Raw genomic sequence first — 22,734 nt, forward strand, 5'->3', positions numbered from 1 at the left:
ATGTCACTGCTAATGAATGTTATTCACCTGAAAAAGAAGTTAACATTGACAGAGAGATATATATCAGTAGAATCTATTTGTTATAAATAATGTCTATACATACACTGTTCTTATCTCATTATAGGCATATCATAACATTGATTACTGACACTAAGGCCAAAGTGTGCACTGCACATTGATGTTGTATCATATTCTAGGGGTACCAGTCAACTCGCACTTTTTCCAACCCGCCCAGAACCAACTCGCCCGATTCCAACTCGCCCGATATTATTTTGCAATTTTATGAGTACCTGGTACGCTAGCTCTGCATGGCAGGGCTGTGTGTTTACCGGCGTAATACGGAGGCCGTTTAACGCCGGTAAACACACAGCCCTGCCATGCAGAGCTACTGGTACGCTTGCTGCGAATCCGTAGCCTTTCCAACTCGGGTAGCTTGGTCATTGGAGTGGAAGAACATGTCAAGGAGTGGCAGGGCTCATTTTCGCAGCAACTGGTACGCATAAAACGTTTTATTTCTAACAACAAATATTTCTAACATAGAGAACCACAGGTGCGGCTTGAAATATGTGCCAACACGGAAAATTGTTTATTTGCGAATTTCACGTTTTGCAAATCTCTTGAAAGAATAAATTTCGTTCGGCTTCTTTACGCATGGGGATAGTTACTGCGTACTGGCTCACTTCTTTAGGAACAGCAGGACCATCTTCCACGAGTTACTGGCCTGGCATGACATGAAAATAGCTGGCCTCGGCCATCGGGTTAGCGTACATGGAATCTACAACACCGTATTTCAAAACAACGGGCGAGTTGGTATCGGGCGAGTTTGAATCGGGCGAGTTGGTTCAGGGTGGGTTGGAAAAAGTGCGAGTTGACTGTAATTCATATTCTAGTCCCCTGTCGTGATAAGGATTACAAATAGTTTCAAGAAAACTGTGATGATAAAAATATACATCCCCCCATAATATAAAAGTTGTGATTTAAAAACTAGCCAGTATATCAGGTATTTTGTTAATTGTATGTTTACATTATAAATATTTGAAAGCCCTGGAAACTAAAAATATGATCATGGCACTGCTACTGCAATAAAAATTAAGATTCTCCAAATTCATCATCTGGAGACAGGAAAGTGACAGAATTCAGACTATTTGGACTTTCACCTGTTCAACAGCACACCATTGCGATTTTCATGATCTACAACTAGCAATCAATATACCAGGACTTTTCGATGTACTGATGAAGTGAAAGTGAAAACGTTCCTGGTAAAAATAAAGTACGTGTTCATGTTTACTGGCTGGGAGTGTTGTCAATCATAATGCGTACTACCGGTACGGTATGTACTGTACATGTACTGTGTACACAATATCAGAAACTGAAAGAGGAAGTGCACCGGTTACAAAATTATTTTTTTCAAATGACTCTCAGTTTCTTAAGAAAAAGGGTCAAGAAGGCAGGGTACCATTGTGTGGAATACTTTTGAACAAACTGTCGACCCACCTTATAGGAGTCTGTAACAAGTAACGCATTGTCCATACAAATTGGTACCGCGGCCATCGTGTCTCTGGCAACGCGACTGAAAGGCTGTATGTAAAACGTTAATTTTCGCAAACGCTAAACGGTAGCAACGCTATAATATTACTCTGCTTCAGAAACTGAAGGGCGCCGCTCACAGGTGGTCTTTGATGATCATCTACCCGCCTAAAACTCTCAGAGTTTGTTGTCAACCAATTGCAACTGCCGTGCGGTTGTGTACATGTACCTTACTCCGTTCTCAAGGTGCATTCTTCGGCAATCCTCTCCCCAGTCAGCCGTTGGTGGCGTCCACGGTAGCGGGGGGGGGGGGGGGGACACATGTAACATGACCCCACTAAACAGAGATGAAAAAAAACAAAAAAACATGACCCCACTGACCTTCGAGAGGGAGTTCGGGGTGGACCATTTGATATGATGGGGTAGGGGGAAGATGGGGGATTCAAAGAGGTCGCCTTTGAAAACAAAATCAGTCAGAGGCAGGGGAAAAAAAGATTGCAAGCAGACATTAAGTGAAAAAAATAATGCACGAACAGTTACTTTCAATTTTTGGCACATCCCATTTTCATAACATCTGCTTTCCACCAGATCTGAACACCCTGTTATGATTGATATTTTAACTCATGCTTTTCCTGTTATGGTATAGGATAAATCTGTTACGGTAATTTCCAAATTAAAACTGCATTCCAAATAAATATAGCCATACCCTGAATTTTAGCCCATGCGTCAAATAAACTTTCAAAATCCCAAGCATTTATTATTCTGAAGAATATACATATACACAGAAGTTGCATTTTTTGACACAACAAAGTTGTGTTGAAAAAGTTTCCAAATTTCAGCTGCGGCTTCAAATAGAAAATTTACAATGGGGATATATTCGGTTACCTTTTAAAATACTCCAAACATGGCCACCAAAAGACTCAATTTTAATCTGATATTCACAATTTTATATCAAGAGGGGAGACCACTCCTTATATTCCCTGAGTAATTGGATGATTTTTTCACTCCAGTGTACATAATTCCAATCCAATGCTTTAGCCAATTAATTAGAACAAATTTAATCACTAGACTGTAGTAGTGTGGCTTTTTATGGTGGAGTCCACAAATAGGTTGCTTTCCAGCTTTCTCAAGCAGATACTTTATACCTATAGTTATGTGTCAACAATTTTTTTTTTATTTAGACTTTATTTAATCTCGATAAACTGTTGAGCCAGTGGCTCTTAATTCTCTCACAGTGTCCTGAAATCATTAAAATATCAATATACAACCATAACTACTGTACATGTATTAAATCTATCAATCATCAGCAAAGTTCATATTTAGCATGAAACCACACTGTGTGCTCTGGAGAACAACTGCTTTCTCAGTTTTCTTTTGAAAGTTTCCAAGTTTTGGGATTCTCTGATGTTGAGTGGTAGTGTTCCATAGTTAAGGTGCAGCATATGACAATGCACGGCCACCATAGGTGATGGTTTTGTAGCTTGTAGATACTAAAAGTTTCTTGGTCAATGAACAGAGTGTATGAGTTGGAAATATGGGGTTCGAGTAGATCACTGATTTACACAGGACAATGGTCGTGAATAGCCTTGAAAATTAACAGCAAAATTTTGTAGTCGCTAGTCATCAATCTTGAGACAAACTGGTAACAGCAAGGGAGATGGGTGAGAACTGGGGTGATCAGTGCAAATTTCCTGGTGTGTACATTATTTTGACTGCAGCATTTTGTACTCATTGTAACAGCCTAATGTGTTATCTGAGAGTCAGTAAAAGAAGTGAATTACAATTATCAAGTTTGGCTGTCAAAGTTGAAGATTAATTGGCATGCTTCATTGGTGATCAGGTGGCATCCCCGTATAGATCCAATCCGGCACAGATGGCATCGTATAGATCCAATCCGGCACAGATGGCTGTAGATTGGGTTGCATGAGTACTTTATGTGCTGACTGAACATGTGATTATTGTCAAAGACCATGCCGATATTGAGAGCAGATGAAACAGGTAAGATGGGAGTAGAACCAATATTGGAGTGGAGCAGGTGCACAGTTGAACCGGAAGCAAATCAGCAGGACTTGTGTTTTATTGTCTTTGAGCTGGAGTTTATTATGAGTCATCCATTCCTTGATGTCATGAATACATGTTTCAACTGAGGACAAGGCTACAGAAGAGTCACAATGGGAAAATGAAAGATAAAGCTGATTGTTGTCTGCATACTGGTGGATGCTTATGATTTAAATTTTCTAATGAAGCAATATAGATGGTGAACAATAGAGGGCCAAGACTGAGCCCTGTGACACTCTGAAACGGAGTTCTAATAGGAATTCACTGATGATATTGTTGATTTTATCGTACTGGTCCCTTAGCATCAAGTATGAGTGGAACCACTTGAGTGTAACACCAGAGATACAAAGATGAAAGTGTCTGTGATGTCTTGTGATAGTATCAATGCAGCAGAGAGATCGAGGAGAAGTCATATAAACCAGATTCCATCGATTCTCGCCCAATTGGCTTTTGCTGATTGAGTCATATAGAAAATATTTTAAAAAACAGGGAATATTGAAGTTTTATGCAATGTACAAGGAGATATTGCCCTAGGTCACCCCTCATAGCTGCATTGTTTGCGTTTCTCTTACACTTTTGATAAAACTGTTGCTGGCCGACTGTGAAAACAAATTGTCTCTGCTGATCGGCAGAGTTCATCAGCAAAGGTTGCGACGTCTAGATAAATGGTATATCTATCAACTCCCTAACTGTAACATACATCGATTCACTCATATAAAATGCTACAATGCCATGAGCATTTGTATTAAATTGAACTGATTGCTTCCTAAAGAAACATTTGGCAAAGTATTTCAGCCTGTAGTCAACAAAAAGATGTTTGGAACAAATTTTCTCCAGCCCCTCCTCACATATCAAATGGTTCACTCTACAGGATGGGTTCCATAAACATATAGCTGACAATGTCCTTCAAAATCATATACAGAGATAGTGGAGCAGCTAGATAGGCACAGTTCAGGTTTGTATATATAAAAATGTTGATATTTATTATCACATATAATGAATCAATTAACTGCTTACCAGATCAGTTCTGCAACTTGATTAATATTAGATGTAGAGAGGACAAGTGTATACTATTACCCAACATGAAGGCAACAGCTCACAAGATGAGCAAAGTAGGAAAGTTTCAAACATTGCCATATCTCTAGATTTGCTTTGAATCAGTTTTTTTCCTGATCATGTCAGATTTTCTTCGCCATTATCGCTCTCGATACTCTGTACACTGCCATGATTTCAATGTCTCAAACACACATAAACCTGTTGTGAATTGTCTGTGATTGATAAATGTGCCAAACAATGTAATTAATTTGCAAATATCCCTTTATTTTCCAATAATGATATTATCAAGGTTTGAGTAGCAGAGAAACCGGCGAAAGTTGAACAAAAATACAACAAAGTTAAGAACATAAAGATAAAATAACAGATGACAGACTCTGTAAACTATTTAATTGATCCTGTTTTATGATCACTTAAATATAAAAAACTGTAACAAATCAATGTCACATTAACCAAACAAAAGCATGAAAATATCCTACATTCAAACTACGAATGACTTTGGCCTTAGAGGTCAAGACTCACACAAAGAGACTCACACAGTGGTCACTAAAACAACTCTCTATACTTTAAAAGTCATCTCAAGTCAAACAGATATCATCCTGTATAACAAAATCTGTCAGTCAGAAAGTTAAGTCTAAAAAAGTACAACAAACTTGGTCAGTAGTGTCATTCCCTGTTTCAGTCAGTCAAATGACAATAGTTAGGTGAGAAACCATACTACTGCAAGTCAGTTATCTCTGGTTAGAAAAACCTTTAGACTTTATACTTGTTTCATCTTTTATAATGTGTATTTCATGTGAGTTCATTGAAAACCAAGTATTAAAATGGAAACAGCAATAAAGAATAACCAATCAAAAAAGTAACTGGGTTCAGTAACTATATTTAAATTTTTCAAAATTAATGCTTAGAATTCTACCTTCATGACACTAATTACACATTGTTGTGACTTCTGCTAACATTTATGAATACATGGAATGAAGGAGGCAGCTGAAAAGATGTTAATTAACATGTCTTAGAAAGAATAATTGTAAAACAGCTGCCACCTTTTATTGTAAACCAGTCTCAGTGGTTTCACTGTAAACCAGTCTCAGTGGTTTCACTGTAAACCGGTCTAAGTGGTTTCACTGTAAACCGGTCGCAGTGGTTTCACTGTAAACCGGTCGCAGTGGTTTCACTGTAAACCAGTCTCAGTGGTTTCACTGTAAACCGGTCGCAGTGGTTTCACTGTAAACCAGTCTCAGTGGTTTCACTGTAAACCAGTCTCAGTGGTTTCACAGTAAACCAGTCTGGCTTTGCTGCAACAGCTCTTTCATTGGTTACACATTCACGAGATCACACTGAGCAGCAGATAATACTAGTATACACTATCAACTGCATTTTCCTGTACTTAAATATACTGATGATTTTTGAATCACAAGTACAGTAAAAATCTTAAGATTCAACCACTGCAAGTTGTCTGGAGTTCTTGAGATGAAAATTTCATAGAACATAAGATATTTTGGCTTATCTTAATAAACAATCTATCATCATTGTATCTGTCCTAGAGAGTGATAAACACTAAAGAACAGCAGACGGCAATGGTAGATGAAAGCAAAAGTTAACCAGCATTCTTACATCACTAAGGAAACAGTGTTGCAAATCACAGTCTTTCAATATTAATGAAAAGTTTCAAACACAAGGGTACAAAAAGAGAAAATCCTTAAAGTTGAGAATGTACATAAGGCCAAAAAAAAAAAAGAAGAAATGTTTCTGGTCAGGCCTTTCTTAAAAAAATGGTGCGGCGACGCGAATTTTTTATTTATTTATTTATTTATTTATTTTTCTCCTCAAGGGAGGGAGGAGGGTCAGTTTTATAGTTTTATCAATATAGTAACATTTAAACTGTTCACGCAGTCACTGATCATGTGCCCCAAAGAATTTTCTCTTTCTCTTCAGCCGTTTTGGTTTGGTGTCATAGTAATCAGTACGTAGTTTGCCATGGCCACCAGCCACAAACCAGGAAAAAAAAGGGTGACGCGCTGTTGTTCAAGTGACACGCGCGCTGACCAGAAACATTTCTTTTTCTTTTTTTGGCCTAAGTATTTCAACAGTATCAGTGTCTCAGGGATGTTTAAAAACAGTGGTCATAGGTCTGAAATTATTTTGCCTTGACCAGTGACCTTGACATTTGGACCAGTTACTCTGACAGCTGGACCAATCAATGACTTTGAGTGACATTTGGACCAGTGACCTTGACATTTAGATGATCTAGTGATCCAGTTAATGTTAATGGAGGCGTACAATGTATATGATACTGTAAAACAAATGTGCAGATAAATATGTTAGTCTGGTAGAACACATATCAAACACTGATGATATCACCTGCATTTGGTGTGACTATCCATTATGTGTGGTCAAACTTATATAAGAATATATGCAACAAATTAATCACTAGTAAGTTGAATTTTACATTTTGTTACTGAGAGTATTATATGTGTGTTTTCATTAAACCTTTCACAATATAGCACCACTAAAATTTGCAATGCCACACAAAATACCATAGACCCTCCCGTTTTTTGGAGGGTCTATGGAAATACGAAGTAGACATTGGCATTTCTGCATTCAGTTCAAGACAAGGTTGAGACAAATTTTTCAAATTTCAATTCTTTTTAAAATACATACAACCTTTAACATTACCATATCTCAAATTTCTTTTCAAAAGCTAAATACTATGAATAATGAAATAGCTTACTCTGTTGATAGTTGACATCCAGAGGAAAATGTTGTCCTTTTTGTAGTAATTTTGAATCCAATTGTTCTAAGGTCACAAGGTTAATGTAAATAATTACATGTACTTATGCAACCAACTTTCTTATCATTTATAATCTACAAAGATACACCTAATGCATTGAAAAGCAAATATCAATATTTAAATAAACCTATCTTTACAAAGCTTATCAACTATAAGTGCCTTCAGATACAACATGTAGTCTTCAGTAATCTTCACGTTTTCCTTTTTTCAAAGGGAATACTCCGTTGTCTGAGATATTGAGGACAAATCGTTCACAGATCTTTCTTTGATTCTTCTGCACTTTCCAGCTTTATCTGTAACGAAGCACACACGACACTATGTCAAGACACAAGTGAACACTTTGACTGAAGATTGTCTGATCATTTTTGTACATCCATGGTCTTATTACAATTCAACAAATTGTTTAAAGTTGTAGACTAGTATACTCTTACTACTTTTTGGTGAAGCATCCATCATGCATGTCAAATTTTAACTTCACATTTAATACAAACACATGAATGATACATAATGTTGCATAAACATATCACAAAATGGCTCTATACACATTCTTGAGTTTGATAATATTTTGAACAGGTAATGTGTTCTGTTTACATGATTGTTATAGCTGTCATAAAGAATCTTCACTTTTCCTGAAAGGACAGGCCCGAATCACAGTCCCTCCACAAAAGGGTCCGTGCCCGAATATACAATAAGTATGCTTATAGGTAATCAAGTTATCTAACTACAATTTATTTTTTCCATTTCTCCTCAACATCAATATGAGGACACTAACCAATGTTACCAGATTAACTTTCTAACCACTAACTTTCTATTATATTACCATGCCCTGTTCATCGCGTTTTGATTGGTCGAGCTGAACCACGTGACTGCCCACAAATACACAGTAATGGTTTGTTTTCATGCCCGTGAATATAAATAATATCGTAAACATAACAAACATTACAGCTGAAACGAAAAAAGCAATTTGTACAAAATTCATAATCAACCATAAAATAAAATGGAGCATTTGTCGACCAAGTTTAGACGCTTTTTTCAAAAAAATTCTCCAGATTTTCAAAATTTTGGCAGCGCATGCACTACTCACTGACAAGTTCTGGGGCCCCGTTGTCGTTCGCAAGGGAAATTTTCGTAAATTTTGACGGTTTTTCGGTGTTCGTTGATAATATAATGGAAATAACAGACTCCGCGCTGACCATTAACGTTTATTTATGGGCGTGGGTGAGAGGAAAGCCAAATAAACGGGCTCGGTAAGCCTCGCCCATTAATTTTTGGCTTTCCTCTCGCCCTTGCCCATAAATAAACGTTAATGGTCAGTGCATCGTCCGTTATTTCTATAGTTATCCTCTTTTATGCCTTTTTACCAACAATTAACATTGAAGCAAAGTAAATCTATAAATTCCTTTTCATCCATTTCTGTCAAGTATACTTTCAGTCTATCACATTTTCTTATGTTTATATGATTATTAAAATTCATACAGTACTGGTAAATCTAGTAATATATTGGGTCTCTGACTTTGTTACACAACAAAATTCTGTCAACATTCACCCAACTAAAGTCAATATTCACCCCACTAAATTGTCCAGGAGTAAATGTTGCATTTAGTCTGGAAATTGGCTTAGTGTCAACAGCTTGTATCATTGGAGGGTGTGGTAGTGATAAATAACATCAAATAAATCAATAATTCTTTTGTCCTTGACAATTTCTTTTGATGTGAGTGGATTTTTGAAAGTGATTGAAAGTTTGAGTGGTGTTCAATAATTGAGCATAAATTAAGTATGGATGGCAGATAACATTGCTTGCTTAGGTATAAGCCCCTCCCCTAGTATAACCACAGTTTTGTGTTGTCGAACTAGAGGCTTATATTCCAACCGGTATGGTATATTTTATCTCTTAGGAGTGTCATACAATGGGTTGAGATTAGCCAACATCTATCAAAGTTCCATGGACATGTACAAGTTCCACGGACAACTACTGGAGATCTTTTCTAGGTCTTTCTTGTGAGCAACTTTATCATTCACTGCATGATTTGGTCTGTCTATAATACTGAAATAACAGCTAGAGTAGAAATGTTGACATGTTGCACTGCATCTTGGTAACTAAAACTGTCACTGATTAGCTGTAAATCCATGCATGTGTAAAACTAACCTGCAAGTCTCTATGTTCATTCAACAGTCTGTCGTACTCTTTATTTGTACCTTCAGCTTGTTTCTTCAAGGCCATCAAATCAGATTCAGCTTTGGAAAGAGCTGTGAAAGAATACAATAAACCATTTTGTAATGTACAGCATGTACCAGTCTATTTACAATAGAGTAGAGATTAATACAATCTCACACCCCCAAGGACCTGGGATCAGATTTCTCACACGAGTTGGGGATATTTTGTCTCACACTCGCCTGCGGCTCATGTGAGACAAAATATCCCCAACTCGTGTGAGAAATCTGATCCCAGGTCCTTGGTGTGTGAGATTCTTTTTCTCACATGACCACAAAATGGGTTAAATTCATACTGGCAACATTGAATGTTTCACTGTATAGGCGACTATCCTACTTCGTGGCCATCTACAGTATTCCGTGTCAATTACACACGAACTCTGTGGCGAGTTCCGCTGCCGATACTTCAACTTCTGCTACGGACGAGATGTCCAACAGAAAAAATAAATTAGCCATATGTTCCAAGTAGCCTATGTCCACCAGTTATTTGGAAAATTTGTCCGTTTTTTTGTGAGTCTGTCACCATCCCTGGGTCACAAACAACGTATGTTATCCAAAATCATGACAATGCTGTCATCTGCCCCGTACTCTGACCTGCTTACTTTTTAGTTCCGGTCCGTTTGTTACTCATCGTGCATCGTGCTTCATGCACTACATACACTTGTCACCGATGGTACAGAGGTCAAGTTTGCTCAATGAATTGGTGAGAGAGAAAATCAAATACAAACAAAAATCATCACTACATAATGTACTAAGTTTTTCTTCCATTATGTGGTATTATGAAAATTTCATCATAAATGATGGGACATTGCTGTGTCTGGTAAAAATATCTGGTATTGGATGGGCAACACAGCACATCAACTTTGCATATCGTTTCCGGAATATTTTTGAAAACATACAGAAAGGAACAAAAGATATCTTGAATGCAGTACCAAGAGTCTTAATGCAATACCAAGAGTCTTACTTCATTAGAAAGATTTTATAGTAAATCCAAAAGAAACATTTCTCAATAATAACGTAACCAGTTTCTAATCCTCACAAGGACTAGTACAACTACTGTACCAGCTAGCTATGACCATGCCCCAAAGCATGTAGAAGTTCAGATGTAGGCAGCAGCCATTGCATGCTACCAAGCTTGTGTTGGCCTTTCAAAATTGGGAGGAAATTTACAGATGCTGTAAATGCTTTATACAAAATCTTGAAAATTGATGCATCCATGTCAAAGATCTGTATAATTTCTTTGAGTAGCTTCAATTTTGTTCCTGAATTTTGCCCAAGATATCAGCTGTACCCAGACTAGCCCATGTAGTTCACCTCAAGACCTTAGCATATAGACAGCAGTTTACTGAAAATACTGGCTGGCAAAAGCCATCACATTCACACTCTATCATCTTTGTGACAGTCTGCCAAATTATGTTACTTCAATTATGCAATCACCTCACCGCTAATGCAACAGTCTGCTGAAGTTATTTATTTCAATTTCCTAGATATTTTAATATTTATTTGTCTACAGACATGAGAAAAGTCTGGGCTATGCCATATGTTTTATCTTGTATCGAGATTTCACATCGACCACAGTCAACTATATTTTGTGATCCGTATGTAATGCACAGATTGTTCCAGAATAGAATGTTAGCCTCCACAAAAGTATGTATCTGAACAGAGAAGTATAAAATAAACTCATTCAAAGGTGGGACATGTATGCTATTTAATTGCCTGGGCGGTGTGGTCAAATTCATCTTTTGAGTTTGATGATGTCATCAGTATCAGCGTTCTTAGTCACTTGCACAACATCAAATCTGTAAACAAACCCACGTGGCATTTTAACTCCATCAAGCAATATTTAGAATTGGTACAAGGCTAAAGCAGCTAAAATCTAACTTATTTATGCACAGAACAACTTTCCACAATGAATGTACAGGAAGAACAGTTAATTTCCACCATTAAAATGGTTAAAAGTTAGCATTACCAGAGCTTTAAAGGAAGGTTTTTTCAACCCAGGTTCATGAACTCTTGAATTTATGAAATCATCACAACATTTCCCTTGTGTTAGTTAATATTGTCATTGAAATTTGTTTTAAATATTTGCTGAAAAGTTATGTTTGACAGCTCTGTTGGTTAAGCCAACCCTTTAAATTCTGATAATTAGATGGTCATTACCACCGGTACCATTGTGTACCATAGAAATGGTTATAAGCTCATGAATTGGTAGCAGCTATGGAAGGATCAAAAGCAAACCACATGTTTGTTAGTTAAAACAGTTAAAACATTGCAAAACTTGTCGAACGCCACAAATGAATTTTCTTTCAGATACTTTGTTACATTCATGATTCACAGATGAAGCTGTTTCTTAGATTTTGTTACATCAGTGTTTACCTGCTTTAGAGTCTTTCAGTTCTTCTTTCAGAATTGCTAATTCTTTAGTTGCTTCACTATCTGCAACAGCAGCAACTACAACATCAGCCATGGACCCTGATCTTGACGCTTTACCACCACGTTCTCTCATTTCCTTCAAGAATAACAGATTTTAAACATGAATGTACACATGATGACATAGAAACAATCATTATTACCAATATGTATGATTATTTGTTTACTAAAAGTGCACTTCACTTTGTCTCAGTGTTCTTTGCATGTCAATAACACATTCCACAGAAACAGTGTGACAATTCATTCTTTAAAAAAACATTTCGTGTCAAATAAACACTCACTTTCAGTAGAAATGTTGTGTCTTAGTCCAGTGCTAGTGGCTGATGCACATTTGTCACCATCTTTGGTCATAGCTTAAGATACTCAACACATTAAATATCTGAGCAATCTACTCGGTGCTCACCATAAATAACAACAGAATATCTGCAGAAATTTAAACCAAAAGTGACAAAAAGTTGCTGCAAGAATACATCAAATATCAAAATAAATGGTCAACTTTGCACTGACTGTTTACTTGGTACACTGTAGATCACAACAATCCTGTTTTAGCTCTTTATGTATGAGTTCTTCACTACCTTCACAGCATTGTTTAGCCACCCTTCATCTGCTTTGTCTACTAATTCTACTCACCTTCTCCAAGTCCTCCAAATCTTTCATTAGTTTCTGGGCCTGATCACTGGCACTTTTAGCCTGTTTCAAAGATGCTTCATTTTTAGCCATCAGGACAGCTTGCTCAGAAATCAAGGTGCACAACCGTTTCAAAACCCTAACAAATATAAGAAAACACTGCATTTGTTTCAACATCTTAAATTTTCATTTTCTACAGGTATTTTCAAATTTTATTCTCTTTCTTCAGAAAAATTGGATGTTTTCAGAAAATTACTGGGTAACTCTTGACAGGTTTTACTATTGTGAACACTGAGGAAATACAGAATTTAGCAGTCACTGTCAAAACAATGCCATTGTCACAGCTGCCATGCAGTTCCACATAATAGCTTCTCGCGCCAGCGGCTTACTGACTACGCATGCGCTTATTCATAATATACTATGCGAGTAACCGGAAGTGTACCCTTCTTTCATGGGCGCCGCCATGTTTTTTTTTTGAGTACTCGTAAATAAACAAATACGAAACAAATTACTATGATATAACATGCCTTTTATAAAATATACCTCTTTTATTAGCCAGTAAATGTTATTATACACCTTGTCGCTGATACAAAGTATCGTTGATATAGATAAACGGAGAAAACTGTCGTGCATATGAACGGGGGCATACGCAAAGAATGCTGGGATTGAATCATAGAAGAGCGCCCCCTGTGTCAATAATTAGATTCAAAAATTGCCAGTTTTTAGACGGAACGCTGTAGTTTTCAGCACGAGGGACCGTGTTTTCAGCTTGCACGTGGAAGGTGGGCAGTGCAGTTATCATTGCAATGATAATGATTGCATGATACGTCCCTTGTTTAATGCAATAGGCTGTTATCATTGTAAAAATTGCCAATTTTTGTCCAAACTTTTTACACGTTACAGAAAATCTATATGCCTACCTGCATTGTGCAGGGTTCGACGTCGTGTACGTACGTGAACTGCTTTCATCAGAGGGAAACTGGGCATAGTTGTCAAATAAACGTTTATGAAGTAACAATTAATTACATTTTATCATGAATCAATACAAACTAGAAAGCATTTGCAAGCAAAAGCGAAGTTCCAGAGACGAGAGCAGCGGAAGAAACAAGAGAATGTGTGGCAAAGATAGGTGCAGAATGAAAGAGTGCTTTGGATTTTAATATTCAGGGCTGATACTAGCAGTAAACACCATAATAACTAAAAGCAAGGCAGTCCGGGGAATTACAGTACACAGATTACAAATGCCTACATGTACGGTAAAAACGCAACAGATACATACGGGGGCGACGACGCACGGAAATGTTTATCAGACGACATTCTTGCGAGCCAGAGCAATAATTTTCGCTCCGCTGACCTACGCAAAAATCAATCGCTTGACGGGTAGCGCTGAGTTGTTGCCGTAAAGAGGCGTGTCATTTACGACGATGATCAGACGAGAGGAAACATCGGACCTAGGCCGTTGAAATTGAGCCACATGCATTTTCATTTGATTAAAAGCACAGACTAAAACAATTTTCATTGCTATGTCGCTGTTTTCACAAGATACTGACCATTTGATCTTGGAAAGTTGAGTTGCTTTTACGTGCAGCCAACGCATGCCGGTGCATGACAGACAGTACGTTCACTATGAATGCCTAGCTCTGCATGGCAGGGCTGTGTGTTACCGGCGTTATACGGCCTCCCACCACAGCCCCGCAGACTGATATAGGAAAAACCGCTGGTGGTTCCTCAGAAATACGGCAGGCAGTTTCTCCGCCAAAACAGCCGATTTTGAGTCCAAATTTTGCATTGATCACCGTATTCGAGCACACCCACCTCGCCTAGGTACACGATGTGCCCAGCCGCGCTTGTAAACTTAGGGAAAGGCTACTTTTGTGTCTCTGTGCGAGCAAGGCGATCGATACGCCGCCATGTTGTTTCATGAGCATTCGGGCGAAACAGTATAGCGCCACGTACGGCGAGTATTTAGAGAAAAATAAATCAAAAAGCAACAAAAAACAAAGCGAAATAAAGCTAGAATTATTAATAACTGAACGCAATATGATAGTTGAGCAATGCCAAATAAAAAATAAATAAATAAACAAACAAGAAATGCCCGTAAAACCCGTCCGAGCTGAGCGATGACGTCATAAGCGTGTCGCAATGCATTCTGGGTAATTAAGGTAAAATTTGTGTATAGCATGTTCTATTGGTAGTAATACCGGAAATAGAGAAAGAAAGAAAGAAAGAAAGAAAGAAAGAAAGAAAGAAAGAAAGAAGGAAAGTGAGCAAAAACTAACAGTTCCAGAGCTGGTCTCTGGAACTAATAACATTGCCAATCTTAACACCTGGCGCGACACCAAGGGCTGAGCCCTATATAATATTAGCTTCTCACAACATGGAACTCTGATCTAGAGTTTCTACAAAGCTGAATGCAATAAGAAGACACACCACTGACAACTGGTACCTACATCCATAAGAAAAATGCAAATCCTGCAATGTAGAGATTTCGCTGTGAACGGAACAACTTCATATGCATGGTTACTTCAGCTTGTGGATTGTTCTTTAGATCTACTTCATCAGCTGATCCTACTGAGTACTTACGCACTTCCCGAATTCCATCTACAAAGATAACAAAAGTTTGAAGAATTGTCAAAATCTTGTCAAATATAGAGACTTAGTGTATGAATTTCCAAAGTCTTGGGCTGACACATACCAGTGCTAGTAAATAATCTCTTTGGCCCACTTGATATGATACTTCTGGACCTGAGCCCAGTAATTGCAGGTAAGTATGTTTGGCTATCTTTGGATACAATCCACTTCAAGACCTTATACTAGTAGTTATTGTTTTATCCACATCATCCTATAGCACTTAATGTTATTGATGTGTTTTGTGAACAACTCAAATCCTTATGTCAAGGACTTTAGGAGGCATAGTTATTCTCGTGTTGTTTTAAAATTGAAGAAATGGTGTATTCTTAGAAATAATAGTTCTTAAAAGAAAATTGCAAAGTGATCTTGAAAATCAAGCACAGACCATTTCATTTCACTTGAAAGTCCTTTTCACATGTTCAGATAGTACATATATCTATGCACCTTTGTTATTTTGTCCAATACCATCGCATCTATGTTCAAGGTGAGTAAGTACAAAGTACAAAGACACACTAATTATTCAAATCCTGTCACAAAGGCTATGAGATCTGAGCATCAAATTTGGTGAGTCATCCTGGAATAGGCATGGTCTCATTTGCAGTATATCCACAATGGTAATATTAGTACCACAACATGCATCAATGTTGTAATCGTAATCCAAAAACTTTTCAATTCAGAATTTTCTTAATACCCAGGCAGACCCTAATTTGGCGGGTCTTTTAAAATGTCCATTAAAAAATTCAAATTTGCAACACATTTAATCTAATTCACTTGTAAAAATGCAGTCAGTATATTAGATGACACCGTAAGATTCATAATTGTCAGGATATTTTACTACAGAACATGTACTGAAGACAAATGTGCATAGTATGTATAATGTACTCAATGCATGGGGAGTTACTTTACAAACAACAGCAACATCACCATTTTATTTCAATTTTCATAGCCTAGTACCACACTATTACCAGTAATTGACTAATCATACAATAGCACAAAATATACAAATTTTATACAAACAAAGCTTTCATAATGTCACTATGCAAAGCATCACTTTGCACCATGTCACTTTGCGTACCAGAGTTGATTACATTTGTTCATGCACTTGAAGAAATCTCTACCAATCTAAAGAACAATTACACATGAAAATGGCTGTGAGTCAAACTGATCAAAATGCAATTGATTCTTTTAAACAATGTCATGAAGATGAAAGGCAGCTGTATCATTGTATCTTTGATAAACAGTGTGTATATATCAGAAGATAGATTTTATCAAGGCAGCTATACTATTATATCTTTGATAGACTGTATATATATCTGACAATAGATTTTATCAGGCTACTGTATTACTGTATCTTTGAATGTCAGTGTATATATCAGACAATAGACTTTATCAAGGCAGCTGTATTATTATACTAGCATCTTTGAATCACAGTGTATATATCAGACAACAAATTTTATCAAGGCAGCTGTATTATTATATATTTGAATGTCAGTGTACATATGAGACAGTAAATTTTATCAAGGCAGTTGTATTCTCTTAATTCTCTTACAGAGTATTTTTTTACCTAATAAAGGTTACAATAGAATATTTGTACTCACCAAAGAACAGCAACAACAAAATGGCAATAAACACATTGAAATAAATGTTGCTATATGATGAAAATATTGCCATCAACCTTGACTTGAATATCTTCTGCCACCTAGAGCAAAAAATATAAAAATATAAGACACACACACACACACACACACATATATATATATATACATATATATATATAGATATATAGATGTATATGTGTGTGTGTGTGTGTGTTTGTGTGTGTATGTGTGTGTGTGTGTGTGTGTGTATTCACTTTAGCAAAAGACAATCACACATAATTGCAGATAAGACACCATGCACATGAATACATAGACTTGGTTCAAGTCTGTGATTTGTGAATGTTTGAGTGGAGTGAACGCAATGATTTGTATTTTGCTTTCATGTGAAACGCGCGCGTGAGTGGACGCAATGAGTAGGGTGAACGCGATGAGTGGAGTGAACGCTATACAGCGGAGTTTCACCCGGAATCACAGACTTGGCTTTCTTGCACGATCTGCGTTGCTATAAATTATTCATGAGATGACGTTTTTCTTTACTCATATATTATTCATAAGATGACATCACTAAATTTTACACATTGGGAGGAGTTACCAATTGACCCAAACGAGACGTGCATAAAACTCACATGGCGTTGTTGACAAAATGTCGAGTGTGATCACTCCCACAAAAGTCAGCACGACCTCTGTTGTATCACCGAAAACGCGTGAAAATATCTGTGTTGTTTGTGGGGCCCATGTTGCAAAAATGCGAAAATCGTCGCAGGTTATTCAAGGATGGAAAAAGACACCGTCCTTACAGTTGTAGCCTGTTCTCTTACGTGCCCAAAGCGATGTAAATCAAAACAATGTGGGGCGACTTAGTATGTCAGTGATTTTCCGCTGCCGGTTGGTGCGCAGACGAACACATCTTTTCCCTCAATGTAACTCTCAACAAGCCTTCTTTGGTAATCTCGCATGATTAGCGATGGTCGACCGATCAGTAGTAAAACGCGGTTGATGTACGAACTTGATGCCATTATTCGCCCAGATATAAAACGTACTCGATGTCTAGCTTTGCACGGAGATGACAACAAACTTTTTAATGCATGCAGAGGTTTATTAGCAATGCGTTCTTCTTATTGGCCAGAATAACGGCCGGGGCTGTCAATCATTTTGTATTTGCTCTACGTCACTGTGTACACAGTCCGTCTCACCGCCTGTACTTTGCAAGAAGTCCAAGTCGGTGAATCCGGCAGAAAGTAACTCACTACTGCGCAGACTCAAACGTGACGCATTCAATCGCTGGGAAAACCTGGCGTGAGCTGCCAAATTCCGGATAGGTTTGTACGAAATAGGAGAGACACAAGAGAAACTATTATAAATGATTTTATTTTTTTTAAATTCACCGACTTGAACCAAGTCTAATGAATACAATATTGTTGTGTAAACATACATGCCACAGGGGAGAAAATAATTATGCGTAAGAAAGGCTTAATTAACCTCTCTGAACCCATATGATGGAATTTGAAATGATACACATACTACGGTAACTTATAAGATGCAAGTAACAACGACAGATCCATAATAAGAACTTAGTAAAAACTTTGTTGACACAACCAATGTAGAATGTAAGTAACAATGACACAACCAATATAGGATGGAAGTAACAATGACACAACCAATATAGGATGGAAGTAGCAATGACACAACCAATATAGGATGTCAGTGGCAATGACACATCCGATATAGGATTTTAGTAGCGGCAATGACACAACGATATAGGGTGTAAAGTTTCAATGACACAACAGAAATAGGATGTAAGTAGCAATGATAGGATGTAAGTAGCAATGATACAACCAATATAGGGTGTAAATAACAATGACACAAGCAAAAAAAGGATGTAAGTAGCAATGACACAACAGATATAGGATGTAAATAACAATGATACAACCGATACAGGATGTAAGTAGCAATGACACAGCCGACGTAAGATGCAAGTAGCAATGACAAATCCACTTATCATAGAGATGGTATACTCACATTTGTGGCTTGATGAATGGTAACATAAGTAAAATCACCAGCACTATTTCTGTGTACAGAAATCCAGCCACAAAAGTCCACTGTAGAGACATCTTGCTCTTTTATATCTTCTGTTGTTACCTGTGAAAAAACAATATAAGAGTTCAAATTATTCTAAAAAAACTGTATTCCCATTCAGAAGCAAAAAGTTGACTATTTATCTTTGAAACATTTATTAAATCATCTAATTTGAGTTCCTGTTACTGCCTTCTTTACCACACATGACAAAAAAGTTAGTTTACCTCGCATAGTTGGTTTGCTGATTATTAACTCAAATAGGTTACAGTCCAATACTGAGTGCTGAAACTGCTTCAGTTGAAGCATTGCTACTGCAGACGTTTCTAAGCGTTGGTGAAATTTTACAGCAGTAAATACAGCCGTTTCTCTTTCATCGTGTATTGTGTACAGAAACTATGTTCCTAAATTATCCAAACCCTTTCAAAGTTAAAAACAGAAGTCACTAAAGTCATTTTCTCTGTCAGTCATGATTTCTTTAGAGCTTTAGAGTTTTCACAAATATGCTTTCCACAACAGCTGTCAGTTATGAATACTAGGCACCATTGGATCAGCCTGTCTTGTTGTATTCAGATATGATTGTAAATAACTGTGCAGACAGGGGGTTGTAGCCTGTGGAAGTGGTACTGCTGTGTCTAAATTGTACACATTTAATTGCTATTGTATTCATTTAGTTAAGTTCTCAAAGTGTTATCAGTTTCAAGTTGTCCATTATCTCCTACCAAAGATCCTAGAGTTTCATCCAGGATGGCATCAACATGGGGATTCCCCCTTTACCAGAAAATTCAGGGGGATTTCATCAGTTCATGTGTTCTACTTGTATCTTGTAAGGTGTGATAATTGGCATCATTTCATGGGGGTGGTCCTCCCCCCTTGACAAATTACAAGGGGGTGCCAACATGTCAACGGGGGGGGGGGGGGGGGGGATCCCCTCATCTGTCCAGATAAGACACTGAGAACCATGATTTGAAAATTTCTTTGAGTATTAAAATGATGGATATTTTCTTTTGATGATCACTTAAAAGATTTGGCAAGGGAAAATTGGGAAGAATAATATGTAAAGTACTGCACAGGTTTGGTGTAAAATTTAACAACTGCAACTTAAGGGGACATCGATCATTAAAGCTAATGTATTAGAAATGTAATTCCTTAGTTTAGGGGGCACAGGGCAGGGCCCCAATTTGTTTTATAAGCATCAAAATCATAATTCTGCTGTAACCGAAAACAATCAGACCATGAAACCACATGATATTTGCAACACACGAAATCATTAAAAGTCATGACCCTCAAGTAATGACTTATCTGTTGCATGATTATGAAACACATCTTTTTGGACACTAAAGTTTTGATACATTTGTACCAAAATCATTATGGGTCCACATTTTCTGAACTATCTTCCCACAGTTTGTAGATGCTGCCCTGCCATGAAGAAATCAAATCAGTCTTTTTGGAATGTTTCAAAAAGGGTAAACATATGTTAGTTTATCTCTATCATTCGTAAAACATACACAACATTTGCATTAAAGACAGTATTGTATTCTCCATGCATGATAAAGAACAGAGTTTTCCTGAAAAAAAATTGCATTAATTAAGGAATTTCGTTTGGGATGGGAGGGGAATTGATATTGAATTATTATACGGAATTACGTTTCTAGGGTGTCCTGATAAATTGTCATTGCATCATAAAAGCAGTAATGATAACTTGAATCACAGATGCAAATGTACGGATTCTGTGAGAATTTGGCATCCTTTCCTTCGGAGACATGTATTTGGCAGTTCAGTGGTACATATAACTAAATTACAATTTCATGGTCAAAACATAGACCCTCCACTCCAGGGTCTATGATCAAAACAACACAATCCTGAGATCAATGAGTGGATCAAACAACAGCTTGTGTCACTAATGTGGTGTAGTTCAGTAGAGATACATACAGTAAGATTGCAACGTGATCATTGCATGTCAAAATGCACTACACTATAACCGAATATGATAATTATTGGCACGATGATAAATATTTGGAGGACATGACAACGCAACGTCATTGCAATAAGTGGATCGGTTGCTTTGATTCGTTCCGTGTCACACGCAACACAATACATATGCAATACGGGAGTGGTAGCTACGGTTCCCATTCCTAGCAAATTGATTGGTTGAGGAGGAAAGCTATCTCTCTTAATAATCAAGGTGTAGATAAAAAGGAGCCCATCTATTCCTCCATAGTCCATGGTATCACTTTGTAGCGGGCATGGACGGACCCTCGACTCTACGTGCGACTTCATGTCCATGACACGTCATCCCAAAACCGCCGTAGAGCTCGTTGTGCACACATTAGATGTTGAATTTGAACTATGAAGTTCCAAAAACTACATATCCTTTTCGCCTCTTCGTTCTCAATAAAATTTAAAATTTGGACAGAGTTCTTACCCAATATAATTGCCTGTTGATGAAATACAGGAAGTACGGTTACCGGATGTTTGAAGGATCGATCTATTATTGCTGGGGGTGGACACGATGATGTTCCCTAAAAGATCGTTGACCCTGATTATTAGTGTTGTCTCAGGTAACAGACAACAAAGCAAGAGGACATTATTAGTGGAACAAAAGTGAAACAATTATAGATGTTATAGATATAAACATTGTTGATAAAAACTATAATATTCTATGATCATTGTATACTCACATAAACCCAAGACTACATTTTAATCCTGAAATATGAGTTTAAGGAGTGGCCCATTTGATTTTGGTGGGGGATGGAGGAAATGGGTATGGCAACAAATTTTTTAACCACACTGGCAAATTTTTTTTCCAGAGGTTGCTTCAATTTTTTTTTCAAAATACAAAATCATTAAATCACAATCTTGTAAAATCGAGCCGTTTTTAACATTTAATTATGTAAATATCCATGTCTTCACACATGCACATCACTGAACATATATCCAACTTATGCAATCTTTCCAATGTTACTGTCTGATGTAAAGCACATGACTTGCAAAATATCAAGAAAGTGCACTTCTGCAAACCGCTGCCTTCTTTTGAGCTTTCCTTCAACCCGTCATGGTAGGTCAACCGACTCATCTTGTAGGTATTAGTGCCACCGTGTATTATTATGAAGTTCAAAAACAGTATCATACATTTTTGGCAATTTTTATCATTTTAGTCTACATTTTATTCTTAGACACCACTGTTTTAATTGGAGAATAAGTTTAAAGTTAATATCTAACAGGTAGACATTAGTCGACTGTTAGAAAAGTGTTTCATAGAGATTTACATGCTTTGTTCATTTTTTCCTTATTTAAAGGTACCCGGTAGTTAAACATTTTCAGTTAAAACATTTGTAAAATTGTTTGAGTATAACAAAGTTAGTTGTTCATTTATTCTTTGATACTTTTTTTTACAAAGGATTTATTTAAAATTCAGTAATATATAGTTTATTTTGATCTTATCAAGAAGGTTACATAATCTTATCCTGTATATTTCCAGTGATTGTTTAAAGTACATCACCAAGGCAATGTCAACAAATGTGACTGAAGACTTGAGTTAAAGCTATTACACACCCAATGAATATCACAAATCATACATATTTACTGAGATATGAATGGCAGATTAATATTCATTTCTTCATGATGAAATATCTGATCAGAATATACAACATGACATTGACATTCACCAGTTGTTTCGTTTTCTAGTAAAATTTGAGACAAAATGTTAAACTTTAATGGACATATATCTAATAT

General features: G+C 37.0%; 2 protein-coding genes across 3 annotated transcripts in view; both read right to left on the reverse strand.

The window, feature by feature from the left end:
* The window catches only part of LOC139134542 (nicotinamide phosphoribosyltransferase-like), a 47,797-nt gene extending 45,972 nt beyond the window's left edge, over positions 1-1,825 (reverse strand). The window contains exon 1 of the mRNA XM_070701422.1: positions 1,495-1,825. Coding sequence (XP_070557523.1) covers positions 1,495-1,551 — 57 coding nt within the window. The 5' untranslated portion in view covers positions 1,552-1,825. The remainder of the gene's footprint in view (positions 1-1,494) is intronic.
* A 3,059-nt stretch (positions 1,826-4,884) lies between these two features.
* Positions 4,885-21,532, reverse strand: LOC139134543 (B-cell receptor-associated protein 31-like). Of its 2 annotated transcripts, XR_011552812.1 has the most exons (9): positions 21,425-21,532; positions 18,946-19,065; positions 16,927-17,027; positions 15,148-15,298; positions 12,701-12,836; positions 12,017-12,149; positions 9,576-9,676; positions 7,224-7,722; positions 4,885-7,183 (listed from the first exon to the last, which is right to left on the reverse strand). XR_011552812.1 is itself a non-coding variant. In XM_070701423.1 (8 exons), exons 2-8 carry the CDS (start codon positions 19,035-19,037, stop codon positions 7,681-7,683), a joined length of 756 nt encoding a protein of 251 aa, XP_070557524.1. In that variant the 5' UTR covers positions 19,038-19,065; positions 21,425-21,532; the 3' UTR covers positions 4,885-7,680. The 2 variants fall into 2 exon arrangements, 1 of the variants encoding a protein (XP_070557524.1); XM_070701423.1 differs by having other exon boundaries at positions 4,885-7,722.
* Between the last annotated feature and the right edge of the window lie 1,202 nt (positions 21,533-22,734).

This window comes from Ptychodera flava, chromosome 6, assembly GCF_041260155.1.
Source record: "Ptychodera flava strain L36383 chromosome 6, AS_Pfla_20210202, whole genome shotgun sequence".
Classification (NCBI taxonomy): Eukaryota; Metazoa; Hemichordata; class Enteropneusta; family Ptychoderidae; genus Ptychodera; species Ptychodera flava.

Coding starts and splice junctions, on each gene's coding strand:
- LOC139134543 (XM_070701423.1), bottom strand. CDS start 19,037: ATGTCTCTACAGTGGACTTTTGTGGCTGGATTTCTGTACACAGAAATA. Junction 12,837..15,147: donor TTTGCATTTTTCTTATGGAT/GTAGGTACCAGT, acceptor TATATTTGTTAG/GGTTTTGAAACGGTTGTGCA. Junction 9,677..12,016: donor ACTGAAAGACTCTAAAGCAG/GTAAACACTGAT, acceptor ATTCTTTCACAG/CTCTTTCCAAAGCTGAATCT.